General features: G+C 53.6%; 7 protein-coding genes across 7 annotated transcripts; 4 read left to right on the top strand and 3 right to left on the bottom strand.

Annotated features, from left to right (window-relative positions):
* The first annotated feature begins 593 nt into the window (after nucleotides 1-593).
* BJX67DRAFT_219733 (uncharacterized protein) lies at nucleotides 594-1,150 on the top strand. The gene has a single exon (XM_071025715.1). The coding sequence runs from the start codon at nucleotides 735-737 to the stop codon at nucleotides 1,065-1,067; it is 333 nt and encodes a 110-aa protein (XP_070883408.1). The 5' UTR covers nucleotides 594-734; the 3' UTR covers nucleotides 1,068-1,150.
* Nucleotides 1,151-1,574: 424 nt separating this feature from the next.
* BJX67DRAFT_219756 (uncharacterized protein) lies at nucleotides 1,575-2,409 on the top strand. The gene has a single exon (XM_071025717.1). The coding sequence runs from the start codon at nucleotides 1,701-1,703 to the stop codon at nucleotides 2,160-2,162; it is 462 nt and encodes a 153-aa protein (XP_070883407.1). The 5' UTR covers nucleotides 1,575-1,700; the 3' UTR covers nucleotides 2,163-2,409.
* On the top strand, nucleotides 2,365-3,186 carry BJX67DRAFT_219736 (uncharacterized protein). The gene has a single exon (XM_071025716.1). It carries the CDS (start codon nucleotides 2,566-2,568, stop codon nucleotides 3,046-3,048), a length of 483 nt encoding a protein of 160 aa, XP_070883406.1. The 5' UTR covers nucleotides 2,365-2,565; the 3' UTR covers nucleotides 3,049-3,186.
* A 1,897-nt stretch (nucleotides 3,187-5,083) lies between these two features.
* BJX67DRAFT_361124 (uncharacterized protein) lies at nucleotides 5,084-5,484 on the bottom strand. The gene has a single exon (XM_071029835.1). It carries the CDS (start codon nucleotides 5,431-5,433, stop codon nucleotides 5,200-5,202), a length of 234 nt encoding a protein of 77 aa, XP_070883405.1. The 5' UTR covers nucleotides 5,434-5,484; the 3' UTR covers nucleotides 5,084-5,199.
* A 39-nt stretch (nucleotides 5,485-5,523) lies between these two features.
* On the bottom strand, nucleotides 5,524-7,533 carry BJX67DRAFT_361123 (putative proline permease). The gene is made up of 2 exons (XM_071029834.1): nucleotides 6,933-7,533; nucleotides 5,524-6,879 (listed from the first exon to the last, which is right to left on the bottom strand). The coding sequence occupies exons 1-2, from the start codon at nucleotides 7,265-7,267 to the stop codon at nucleotides 5,574-5,576; spliced, it is 1,641 nt and encodes a 546-aa protein (XP_070883404.1). The 5' UTR covers nucleotides 7,268-7,533; the 3' UTR covers nucleotides 5,524-5,573.
* On the bottom strand, nucleotides 7,311-9,838 carry BJX67DRAFT_373818 (isocyanide synthase family protein; the record flags this gene model as incomplete). Its single annotated transcript, XM_071031450.1, has 5 exons — nucleotides 7,311-7,397; nucleotides 8,118-8,397; nucleotides 8,458-8,525; nucleotides 8,594-9,018; nucleotides 9,073-9,838. The coding sequence occupies 5 exons, from the start codon at nucleotides 9,836-9,838 to the stop codon at nucleotides 7,311-7,313; spliced, it is 1,626 nt and encodes a 541-aa protein (XP_070883403.1).
* A 248-nt stretch (nucleotides 9,839-10,086) lies between these two features.
* Nucleotides 10,087-12,084, top strand: xanG (cytochrome P450 monooxygenase xanG). Its single transcript, XM_071025713.1, has 4 exons — nucleotides 10,087-10,913; nucleotides 10,959-11,327; nucleotides 11,390-11,869; nucleotides 11,934-12,084. The coding sequence occupies exons 1-4, from the start codon at nucleotides 10,335-10,337 to the stop codon at nucleotides 11,988-11,990; spliced, it is 1,485 nt and encodes a 494-aa protein (XP_070883402.1). The 5' UTR covers nucleotides 10,087-10,334; the 3' UTR covers nucleotides 11,991-12,084.
* The last annotated feature ends 344 nt before the right edge of the window (nucleotides 12,085-12,428 follow it).

Genomic DNA, 12,428 nt, shown 5'->3' with positions numbered 1-12,428 from the left:
GATGCGAGTTACTGACAGCGAGAAGTGACAGGCAATTATCCTCGAGGTTAAGCTCGTGAATGGCAGAGATAAGAATATGCTTAAATTAACTCGGGAAGCGGGATGGAAAGGCGCTGAAATAGGGTGCAAGGAGAGGTGGCGAGATGTTCCTGGAGGGTCTGAGGTTGCTGAAGTTCGGGGGTTCGACCGCGGACTGGAGCGCGGTTGTAGTCAGCAGGGGGTCGAAAGGTTCCAAGTGTCCAGGACCCAGGGGACCCAAGACGGCCACCACCGACTCACTTTTTGGAAATGACGACGGGCTCAGCGAATGGACCAAAGTGTGCGCGGTGGTTTTGGACCGCCGTCTGGTCACTGAATCTCAGAGGCTGGGATGGAGCAGTGAACCAGATATCGGTGGACGGCTGCCAATGGAGAGTCCGGAAAGATCGCCGGAACGAGGGGCGTATCGATAGGGGAAATTGGAGTCAAATGATGATAAGAGGCGGGACTGGTGAGCGCGCCCTCCGGAATGCAAGAGACTAAGAAGAGCGAGTGAAGAAGAAAGACAGGCTCGAAAACAGCTTGGGCGAGGTGCAAGCCTGAGGAAGGAGGAGAGAGGAAGAGCGACTCAGAGAAAGTGAGTTTGTTCTTTGAGATGGGCGGGAGTTACCTAAGATTGCTGGGGGGACAGAGGGCGAATAATAATACGAGAGTGATGGAGCAGGGGCTGCTGGATTCAACCGTGAAAAGTGAGCATGTCAATGTTCCTCCAACCGTCGGATTGCTGTGCTCGTCGCTTCCGTCGCAGCGCTGAGCTTCCCAAGGCGCAGGAGGCGATGGAGTTACAAGTGCTGCACGTTACCTCCGTTTTGGGGAAAGAGGCAGAGAGGCAGCACTGGAGAGACACTCCAGTTTACCCCGGTGACTGTCGCGGGAAAAACTGCGAAGCTTACAGCCAATCATGCAAGGGCAGACGGGTCGATGGAGACCGAGCATGGGCCACGACTGGGCCAGCGCCAAGGAGCTGCCCCACATCGCAGTCACGGGGGGAGCTGCCCTCGGGTCTGTGCCACCCTTTTAGCCAATAAGAGCTGCTTCCAGAACTCAATCAAGTCCGAGAGGATGATCTCTCAAAAGCCACGCACCAGAGCTCTGGAAGGGACGGAAGGACATGCGACTTGAAGATTTCGGGCTGGACGGGTTTATCAGGTCAGGAAACATTTTCAAGTCAGAGGCCTGCAGAAGAATCTTGGGATGAGCGCCAGGCTCACAGAGCTCAACCTGTGGATTATCGGCGGAAACTCCAGAGCTCGAGCTCGGCCTTTGGTGCAGCTCCAGCACCGCGGAACCCGCCCGCTCTCAGCCTGCTTGTTCAGAGACCGAGGTGGAAACCTGCCTCTGTTGCTCGCAGATCTCCGACCTGTTGAGATGGACAACGAGTTGTCTGAAGAGTGGCTGGCTTCTTTCATGTGGTTCTTGTGCGGTTGACGACGATTCTCGCGCTTTGTTGTGGGCCATTGTTGCCATCGTTGACGTTCTGTTCCACCTCTTTGACCGCTTGCAGGGATGAGGATGACCGAGGCCACCGCCCTGCATCTCCAGGCTTGCTGGCGGGTTGGCAATCCCGTTCCTGAGACTGGAGTCTGGCTCTGGAGCCACGAGCCACGAGCCACGGCTTCTCGAACAGTGGCGGTTGGCGCCGCATTGTTTAGCCCCAATCAATGGAATTCAAACAACTCGGCGAAAAAAGGGCGACGCTCCAGAGACGGAACGAAACGAACTTGGAGACGGAAGCCGGAGCATCATCCATTTTGTGGAGACTCTGGGGAGAGCAGCTTCAGGTTGATGTGGGGGATTTTCATGGACCCAACGTCTGTGCCAATCGCCGTCCATCGATTTGCTGTGGGGTGGGGTTTGATTCACGAATGAAGGCTTCGTGTCCCTTCCAATTTGGGGGCCCGCTTTGTCGCAAAAAGAGACCTGTTCAAACATTCCAGGATGTGGCCTGTCGAACCACGGTCGAAAAGATTCGCATCATTGTTCTTCTTCGTTCGCTTGGAAATTGTTCCCCCAGAAATTTCCAAATCCAAAGTTCCATCCGCTTGAGCGATGGGGCGCGAAAATCTGGGAACGGGCCACATTTCCACAATGCATGGATTCGCCGCCCTCGTCAACGGCTTTAACGCTTTTCGAATAATGAGTGTTTGCCGCGCACATGCGAGCCAAATCGCCCGATTCTCGGATGCAGAAGGAATAATGCAGGCGCAAATGGGATCCCGGTTCCGCACTTTTTGGACAAAATGTCGGATCTGTGTCCTCCGTCAAGGAAACATGTGCGCTCATCCTTCGACCGAGAGACCAGAACTTGGCGCTCATCAGCTGGGGTTGGTTTCTTGTTTGAGTCGGATTCTCCCAGGCTCTGCTCAGCTCCCGAGGACGAGGCCTGAGTCCACAGATTGCAGGAGAAATATTCCTCAGCAAATTCAAGGTCGAAGAAAAGAAAAGATAGGATGTCCTTTGGCTGCAACAACTCACGCTCCCGCTCCCTGAGAGAACCTTCTCTCGCTTGAGTGGTGTGGATCAAAGATGCAGCCGTTGTCTGGAAATCTCCTCTGGTGCCCAGCTGAAGAGGCTGAACTTTCCTCCGCTTTTGCACTTCCAGGAGGGATGGCCCCAAATCATCGATTTTTGGTTTTGAATTGTCGTTTGAAATTTCTGAGTGAATCTCCTCGGTTGAAGTCGGATTTCCCCCGAAAGTTGCCAAAATTCATGCTTAAACAGGGTTCTGATTCTGCAGTGAGCCTCCTGAACCGCGGATCGAAAACCCAGCTTTCATTGCACACTTTTATTATCATCTCCAATGGGAGTGCTGGATCATGGAGTTTCTTCAGCTTTCACTCGGCGTTCAGAAGGGGACAGAGCAAGATATGGTTGTTTTGCCTAAATCATTGGATGCACACGCTGGGGGCGACAAAGACAATTGATGCCATGTCTTGGGGCGTTCTCACCCTCTTCAAATTTATTTCTACGTCACATATTCTGTGTGAACTGATGCCGCGACCTTCTTGATTTGGTACATGGAAGCGAGATCGACTGCGACAGGGTCGAATGTAAAGCGAGCGACATTGCTCTTCGCGGGGAAACTCCGGAAACACTGAATATAGCATGAGCTCACCCAAGGTTGCACCTGCTAGAGTAGTTTTCCAGACAGAAATTCTCCGACAAACGCTTGACGATGCGCCCCCAAACACGATGTGGATGTGCTGCGGGTGCTAATGTCGTCTTCCGACGGACTGGCGTCACACGCACGGCCGATTGCAGCAGTTAGCGCTGGGCGAGCGCAAGATGCAGATGCAAAGTTTCGTCCCAGACGGGCCAACCGCCAATGTGGTACCACTCTCGGTGGCCGCTGACACAAGAGCTGAGATGGTGCACTCATCGTGCCGTTGGAGCATCGAGAGTTCTGAAATAATTCTCAAGGTCCCGAAAATGGTTCAAAGCAACTCCAGACGGAAATTCAGCTCATCTTCCAGTGCAATGTCAATCACGCCACTGCGCGACGACAGCTCAACCATGATTGGCCTGGCTAGGAAGGGCTATCCTTCCCCATTTCTTCAAGATGCAGAGTTAGCGTTGCGCTTCCGAGTGACTTGCATAAGATGGACCAGTGAGCCTTCATCCTCTCGATATTCGCGACCTTCCATGTGGACACGGTGCAGGCGTCGTCCATCCAGAAGCATTCTGTGTGCCTGTTGCAGAGTCCCGCCGTGCGAGGATTGGTAATTGAGCATTTTGGGCACCTTCGCCCCCCAAAAAAAGCAAGGCTGGACAGAAAGTGACGAACAGTTTTGCCAGCGTTCTGCTGAGCATGGGGCTCTGGTGTGCACCGGTTCTTCTACCCACTCTCCAAAGAGACACTTGGTATTGCTTTCTGTGACCAGAGAAACCCAGAAGTGCATGTAAATGGATTGACGCACGTTGTGCATGGGAACGCTCCTCCGAAAACGTCCAAGAAACAGACAGCGGATCTTGAACTGGATATCCAGCGGACGCGAATACAGTCGAGCCTGTTGACGTACATGGGTCGTCTAGCCGAGTCTGATGAATGATGTGTTCCCTCTTGGTCGAGCGTATGCGGCTCTACTGTTGCCGAGGTAATTTGACATGTATACAGTGAGCTTCGGGGCCGCAAGCTGCGTGAGGCTCACTGAATTGGAAGACCGCCAAGTTCGGAAGTGTCGCCTTCAAGAGGAGCTATATCCTTCTGATAATTCGAGTTCCGAGCACAGGCATCGCCGTCCCAACGCAAGGGGCAACGTAATCTCCGGCGAATGGATTTAACCTTGGAAAAACTACTCGGGCTTTGAGTGGATGTTCTGACTGCAAACTGCTTGGTGGAGAGCCTGCAAAGCCCTCTCATCCTTTCCTCCCGCAGGAGCTCCCAGACTCATCTCGTGCAGATACGTCGCAACACCAGAATAGTTGGACTGGTACGTGACACCATTCTTCGACAGGCATGGCTCTCACGCAGCATCGGTCACAGCAACCTGCTGAATAAGACGCAACCGAGGTCTCCGGACAAGAGAGAGCAATGATACCTTCAGTAGATACCATGTTTGAGAAAAGCGCGAATGAGGCCGTCTTATCGGATCTTCGGATGCAGTTGTTTACTCCCGATTGGAATCATTTTTGAGATGTGCGTCATCCACGAGCGACTTTGCGAGATTTGTAAACATTTGCTGGGTGCCACACTCCTGGCGGGAGAGGGACTGGTATCCAAAGTCTATCGCCATGTGGTTTGCATGTCCATGTGTCACTGGCTCTTCTGTCGCAGGGTTAGGGCCAGTTTGCGCTCCAAGTTGGCTTGGATTTCCTGTTCACTCAAGTCGGGAATCTTGCGGGCGGGAAAACAATCAGCTTCCACCTTGGAACAGCGGGGGCTAATGCATAGTATACACCGTAGAGTCCACAAGGCCTCAAACTCAAGAGCGCCAGGAAAGCGACCTGTGAGTCAAACGTTGATGTTCGTCAGCCGCTTGATATCCGCCTCGCACCCGGACAGCATATCACAGAATAGCTCCTCCGAATGCTCGGCATTGTAATGCAGCCCACAATGCTACTCACGACCGCTCTTATGCAGGACTCCTTTTCTGAGCAGTTACGATCCATTGATAAGAGTTGCCTTTGCCAACACCTCGAGAGGTTCGACTCTGATTGCATTTAATTCGTGGTCCATTGAAGGGTTGGTTGGGAGTTGTGTTTGGAGGGAGGTGTGGGATGTGGATCGGCACAAGTCCGTACGGTGGTCAGTTGCGGCTTCCTGCGTCCGATAAAAGGGTTATAGGAAGAGGTAGTTGTGGATAGGAGGGTTTGAAGGACGAGAGCACGTTGTACAAAGGAAGACTGGTTTGCACTGGTGGGAGAAAAGGGGGAAAGGGGAAGCATGAGGATCATGTGCCTGGGGTGGTCACTCGGATGGGAAGGGTTTCTCTGTGTGTTTCGCGTCTTCCTGTGGCTACTGAGCATTCTTCAAGAGGACTAGAGTTTAAATTCGAAGAAAAGTTTATCATTATCGATGAAGCAATCCTCTTCTATTACCACATCCTCTCCCACCACCGACGAGCCCAGTGCATCTGTGCCAGCTCTGCCTTGCGCCTCTCCTCAAGGCCACCGTCCTCCCAAATCCGGCACTCTGCATCGACCTCAGCCTTACCGGAAAGCAGGTCGGCCGTCGCGGGGTCGACAAAAGATGTCTTATGCCATAGTTTCCAGAAAAGGAACATAACAACGAAGAACCCAATTCCGAAGTATGACGTGACGAAGCCCTGCGTACTCCATGGGGAGAAGACGGTGAAGCCGTTGAAAAATGTGACGGAAGACCCAATTATGAGGGCAAGAATGGCCCAGTACGGCATGAGTGGTGCCGCCCATGGGAGGGATGTCTTGCGGTCGATCCCCTGAGCACGAAGCGCTCGATACCAGCCGAGGAAAACTACCACCATGCATGTATAGGTGAGGACCAGTCCACAGGTCGTGAGGTCGATGAACCAATAAAACACCTCGACTGATGAGTTGTCAGCTACCATGAAGGTGATGCAGGTGATTAGCGAAACAAGAAGTACGCAATATACCGGCACGCCAGAATTGGTGCACTTCAGGAGGAACCGTGGAGCCTGCCCGTCTTTCGCTAGCGAGTACAGTGTACGGCTCGAGCCGTACACGTACGCGTTGCCGCAAGACCAGCCAGAGAATAGAATGAGGACATTGATGAGATCGGGTAGACCACGAATACCCAAATTTTCGATGCCGATGACCCAAGGCGAGGCGGCGGATCCCGCCTCTCCGTTGTCAATCGCACTGATTAGACGGGGATCGTGGGAGTCGCAGATGATTCCAACAGCAAGGGTTCCGATCACATAAAACCCAACAATGCGCCAGAAGATCATCTTGCACACGCGCGGGATGGTGTACCGTGGGTTTTGGATCTCTCCTGCTGCGAGAGATGGCAGGTCGGGACCGGCCACAGAGAAGGCAGCATATACCATGACGTTGAAAAGCCCTAGAAATCGGCCAGTATCACCGTCGGTATAGAACTCGTACATTACACCATCGGTCCAGTAGCGGAAGCCATAGGCGTCATGCTTGGGATTCCCGCCAACCATGGTGATGAAGGTGAGGAGGACGAGGCCGATGATGAGGAGCACTTTGGTCGATGCCATGATGAATTCGCTCTCACCGTACCACTCGACGGCAACAATGTTCAAGATAAGACAGACGACCATGGCCATGGCAATCCAGACTGCTGGGTTGACGCTTGTCGTCCAGTACTGCATTACGGTGGCTACAGCGGAGTATTCGACGCAGACCAGCATCACGCCTGCATAGAAATACACCCAGCCCCTAGATTCGTTAGTTAAGGTCACAGGAAGGGGCGGGAGGACGATAGGCCTTACATGGCGAATCCAAATGCAGGATCGACGTATCGTGTGGCCAGCTCGAAGATGGAACCTCGAATGGGCAGGTATGCACACATCTCTCCCACGCACAGATAGCAAGGCCAGATGAACAAAAATCCATACAACAGATATCCTAGGACGACAGACAGAGGGCCAGAATCGCGCATGTACGCTCCGATACCAACGAAGAGCCCGGTTCCAATGGACCCTCCTATGGCCATCAACTGCACATGCCGAGATGACAGCCCGCGTTTAGTTTGGTTATACGGCGACATGGTGCCCTCGTCAGGAGTGACGGGGCTCCCATCGACAGAGTGGGCGTTTTTCTCCATCGCGTGGTGTGGTGTCGAAGAATGAGACTCGACAGAGTTCGAATCACTGTCTTATATGCATTTCGCGGCTCCTCGAACGACTGTTCGATACAGGCTGCGGTCCTGGCGTCCGATAAGACGCCTCTCTCACCTGAACCGCGTGGCCCGGATCTTGCCGAAAAAGGGAGGAGAAGGCGATGCTAGCGCCGCCAAGTGATAGCTTATCAGGTGGCCGCCCCCAGACTCGAGGAGATCAAACAAATAAAAGCGCGCACAGGTGATCTTCTCGGCGGCATGCGGCAACAGAAACGTTATCAACATCGCGCCTGTCCTTCCCCGCAGGGGCGTTGACGTGACTGCAGCGCCATTGACAGGATCGAAGCGCCCAGATTTCTCTCCAAAATTCCTCTTTGGGAGTCGACTCCAACCATTGAAACGGGGATTATGTTTTCCAAGGTTGTAAATGCCAGGATTCAGAGAGCATGTCCTGCCTGGGTCAGAGAGAGAAATGAGATCAAAGCAGAAGATCGTCATTTTGCAGAAGTATCTGAAGCCAAGCAGTAAGGGAGTAAGAAGGTGACGGAGATTCACTCTCCAACAACCCACACCAATGTGTGTCAATCTTATCTGGTATACATACAATAACAACTGGATACAAAAATCCTAAATGCTCTCCTCACCCCAAGCAGGACAACAAGGGCTAATATTTCCAAAGCGCAGCCCACATGGCATTCAAAAACCCGAGAATATTGCTGCACAGCAACGACCCCAGAACCCACCACCTGCCAACCATCCCAGGCACATACCTGGTCTTCTCGGCTTTCTGTACCTCTATCTGCTCCAACTCCCCTCTTGATTCCTCCTCCTTGACTCTCCTCAGCGCAAAGTACCCCCTGTCGGCTCCATCGCGCCACTCACCCTCAAAAAGCCCCATGTTAACCGCATCTCTCGCGATACCAGTCCTCGTCAAGAGCAAAGTATCGCTCCCCTCGACCTTGGCCAGACAGTTATGCCATGGCGTCGGGATCTGGAACTCGTAGTCTGGCCTGGAGTTCTCGGACATGGAGATAAGCGATTTGCGGTCTTGGGCTGGGTGAACTGTGCCCTTGGGGAAGAGGCGGATGCCGAATTTGGGGCCGCTGTTGGAGTGGCTGTTTCGTGTGATGTTAGCCTTGATGAACCCGGTTAAGTTAGGGAAAGGGAATCCATACGCGTGGATGGAGAGGCGGATATGGTGTGGGAAGAGAAGCTCGACGAGGTTTGAGTAGGCGTGGTTCCTCTAGATGGATGGGTTAACAATGCCTCATCGCAATGCAAGGTGCAGATCGATGATAGAGGATGACTTACGGCAATCATCTCAGCAGCAACACTACTCGCAATCCGCTTCTTCTGCTTCATCCCGGCCCCGAGGGCCGCCAAATGCCCCGCCAAATCCTCAAGCATGAACCGCGACTGCCCCTGGTACAGCTTGATCGTGCCCGGGTCCTTCTGCGCAATCAACCCCCGAAGGTGCGAACGGTCGATTCCGCCGATTTTCTCGAGGAGAAGACGGCATTTCTGTGCGCTCTCTGTGCGTGTAGTCTCGATGGGTTGGGGTATTGAGACCGTGTCGAGCATCTGTGGCGAGAACGTGGATGTTGCCTCAGGGTCTGAAAAGAAGAGGTCCTCGAGGCCGGTGAATTGGATCAGGTTGTTGCGGGATTGGGATCTGAGGCTGTATTGGGTTGCGAGAGTGTGGCCGTATTCGTCCACGGTAGCGTCGTCGACGCCAACTGTAGCACGTTAGCATTTGTTATGGACGGTCAGGTTAGGTGGAAGGTCCTCACTGCAGTCCGAAAAGACATGGCCATCGCTGATGATCCACAAAGTCGCGCCGCGGGAATAAATGGCGCAAACCTGCTCCACGAAGGCATGAAGATGCTGCAGGGCATGATACTCGGCTGCATCCGGGAACCTTCCCGCGACTTTTTCGGGATTCGATGATTTGCATGGGAATGCTGGGAGGCAGAACTGGATTTTCCGGTTGTCCTTGATGAAGGGGTAGGTCTTGTTAATGAAGTGCTGACGGCCACCGCCGGTGAGCCATGCGTCGTCCTGGCTTGTGTTTTTGAGGGTCTCTTCGAAAAGATCGGCGATTTGCTCGGCGGTCTTGAGACACTCTGGGTCTGGGGAGTCTGAGGGGTGGCTGCCACTGGTTGTGAGGAGCCGGGTTTGGAGGAGGAGGAATGTCTTCGCCCAGTCCCAGAAGGCTGGCTGTAGGCTGTTGTGAGAGGGTTTGGAGAGAAGGATTCCACGGACGGGAGTGCAGCTGGGCTCCTGGAGCTCGCGGATTCGGAAGGTATGTGGCTCTTCAAGCAAGCCTGACTGGAAGGGAAGTGTGGTTTGGATCGTCTTGATGACTTTGCCAGAGGGGAGCTCTGTTGACTCAGAGGGCTCCGCATCCGAGAAAATACGCTTCCGTATATCAGACCAGCATGAACGAATGTGCTCAGCATGTCTGCCTTCAGAAACGAGCAGTGAGCCGCTTTCATCACGAAGGTACATCCCGGCCACATGGTGGTAGACGGAGGTGCCGTGATTGATCGACGGCATCCTGTAAAGAAGTAAGGTATCAATATCACGCAAGATAAGATTACGCTGACTTTGCAGAGAAGTGACTCGACATGCTTATGAGGGTGGACTCGATCGTCCATCTTTATAGACTCTGCCCTTGCACTCCCTTGGCAAATCCAAAGCGTAGGGGGTTCACGCTGTTATCCCAGCTGGTCGTGGCTGATTCGACCACATGCGCAGGGGTCTCAAGCTGACATGCATCCAACAGCGCCGTGATCGCCAGAAGTGAGATGGATCGGGCGGCGCAATCGAGCCGAATTCTAGAGAAATAATTCTGCAAGATTGCTGTGATTATTTTGGGAGACGTGGCAACGGGGCGGAGTTTTACATCTTGTTGCCCGATCAGAGTGGCTTCGCGATTAGGGTTGTTTTCTTTTTCTTCCACAAGGTCTGGAATTTCCTTTATGTTTGTGGATCGCGATCTTCAACTCGAGAGCATCGATTAAGCTATCAGAGAAGATCGAACCTCAACACCATGTTGTTGACAATCTGCGTCTTCCTCGTCGCCCTGATAGGCATCACCACCGCGGTGCTGGTATATCTCTTCACTCCACCGAGCCACTTCCCCAAGGACATCCCGACTATTCCATTCTACTATGCTCTCCTGCCCCTCGTGAGGGACAACGATCAAGTCGACCTGTACCGGAAATACCTCGAACGCCCGCTCACAGAGTCCGGCGCAGTGAAGCTCTTCTTCGGCGGACGCTGGAACATCCTCGTCCGCAAACCAGCCTACATCGCGGAAGTGCTGAAGAACGAAGACATTTACGCGAAGAGCGGGAATCAAGTCAAGATCCCACATGGAGTTCTGGCCGAGTACACCGGGGAAAACATCATCAGCGCCCACGGCGAGAACTGGAAGCTCTACGCCTCGATTTTTAAACCCGGGCTACAGCAGGACTATGATCCTGCGCGGGTCTGGAGCAACGCGAGCCTGCTTGTCCGGCTTCTTGACGAGACGCAGGCAGCTGAGGGTGCTGTCAATGTGAACCCGATTCTCCAGCGCTATACGCTGGCGAATCTCTCGGAGGTGTTGCTCGGATCGACCTTCGAGGTATGTCTCGTAACCCTGATTTAGAGACGATGTTGACAGGTATAGACGCTGCAAAGCCCAAATGCACCACTGCACGCTTTTCAACTGCGAATCAAGCCGAAAATCTTCGATCCAGTCTTCCTGAACTTCCCATTCCTCGATCATCTCAAATTACCCACTCGACAAGAGGCAAGGAAGGTCGTCCGCGAATTCACTGACGAGCTGTGCCGGACCGTCCAGAGCGGCCACTCAACCTGCCACGAGAAGGGACAGCACAAGCACAAGAATCTCGGCTGTCGACTCCTCAGCGCCTTTGAGACGGGCATTCTCACTGAGAAGCAGCTCCAGCACAACATGATCAGTGCCTTTCTCGCGGGTCATGAGAATCCCCAGCTTCTGCTGATCTCCGCCTTATTCCTGCTCGCTGAGGACACGGTACCCCCTCCCCGGAAAGTAAATGAGCCAACCTTACTTGGGAAACTGACAGAGCCATGTAGGACACCCAAGAAAGACTCCGGACCGAACTCTCTTCCCTCGGAACGCGAGAACCATCATACGCAGACCTACAATCCCTCCCCCTCCTCACAGCAGTCATCTACGAATCCCTTCGCCTCTACCCTCCAATCTCCCAGCTCATCAACCGCCGCACAACGCACCCAGTCCTGCTAGGTGGCAAAATCCCCATCCCCGCGGGCACATACGTCGGGTACAACGCGTACTCGACAAACCGCGACGTCGAGTTCTGGGGCGAGACCGCCGAGGAATTCAACCCGGAGCGCTGGGGCACGACGATGGACGAGATCAACGCGCTCTTCCGACGGGCCAATGCGAGGGGGAGCTTCATTAGTTTCCACGGGGGAAGGCGAGCGTGTCTCGGTCAGAAGTTTGCCATGCTCGAGGCGCGTGTTACCCTGGCGAAGCTGGTGCTTGAGACCGCGTGGGAGGTGGACCCGTTGTGGGTGAGGAGGATGACGCCGGTGAGTTCCAAGGTTTACCAGTGGGTTATGACCTGGATGTGGCTGATGAGTTGGTATTCTACAGGCTGGTCCGCTTTATGCGCGGAACTTGCGGCTTCGGTTTTGCAGGATCCGGGGCTGAGTTTTAATTTGATGAGTAGAATCTACTGCGTATCTTTATCCATGATGCGAAAGCGTATATCTGAGCTGTATCGATGCATTGAGATGTCAATTTGAGACCACTACCACTTTCTAAACTTGATAAAACCTTAATAAAAGCCATTTCGACCCTGAGTAACGATATTCACAGATCCACCGTAACCTTGCACTCTCCCTCTGACTCGACCGAACGTCCTACAAGGCTGAGATGCTCCAAACCATGGGTCTTCAACGACGGGAGGGAGTATTGACTGCACCACGTCTCACTCTCTTCGTGTCCACTCGACGAACAGCAGCAGGTCCACGTGGCGGACACCTCTGCAGACTCAGCCATGCACCCTGCTGCCGACAGTTATTTCGGTCCGAGAATGCCGCTGCATTGGGGCGGATGACTCTATTCCTGGCGAAGTTGCGGTGTTGA

The sequence above is a fragment of the Aspergillus lucknowensis genome (genome assembly GCF_044049455.1).
Source record: "Aspergillus lucknowensis strain CBS 449.75 chromosome Unknown BJX67scaffold_40, whole genome shotgun sequence".
In the NCBI taxonomy this organism is placed as follows: domain Eukaryota; kingdom Fungi; phylum Ascomycota; class Eurotiomycetes; order Eurotiales; family Aspergillaceae; genus Aspergillus; species Aspergillus lucknowensis.
Note: the sequence above shows the minus strand (reverse complement) of the source record. Positions and strands in the feature narration are given on the sequence as shown.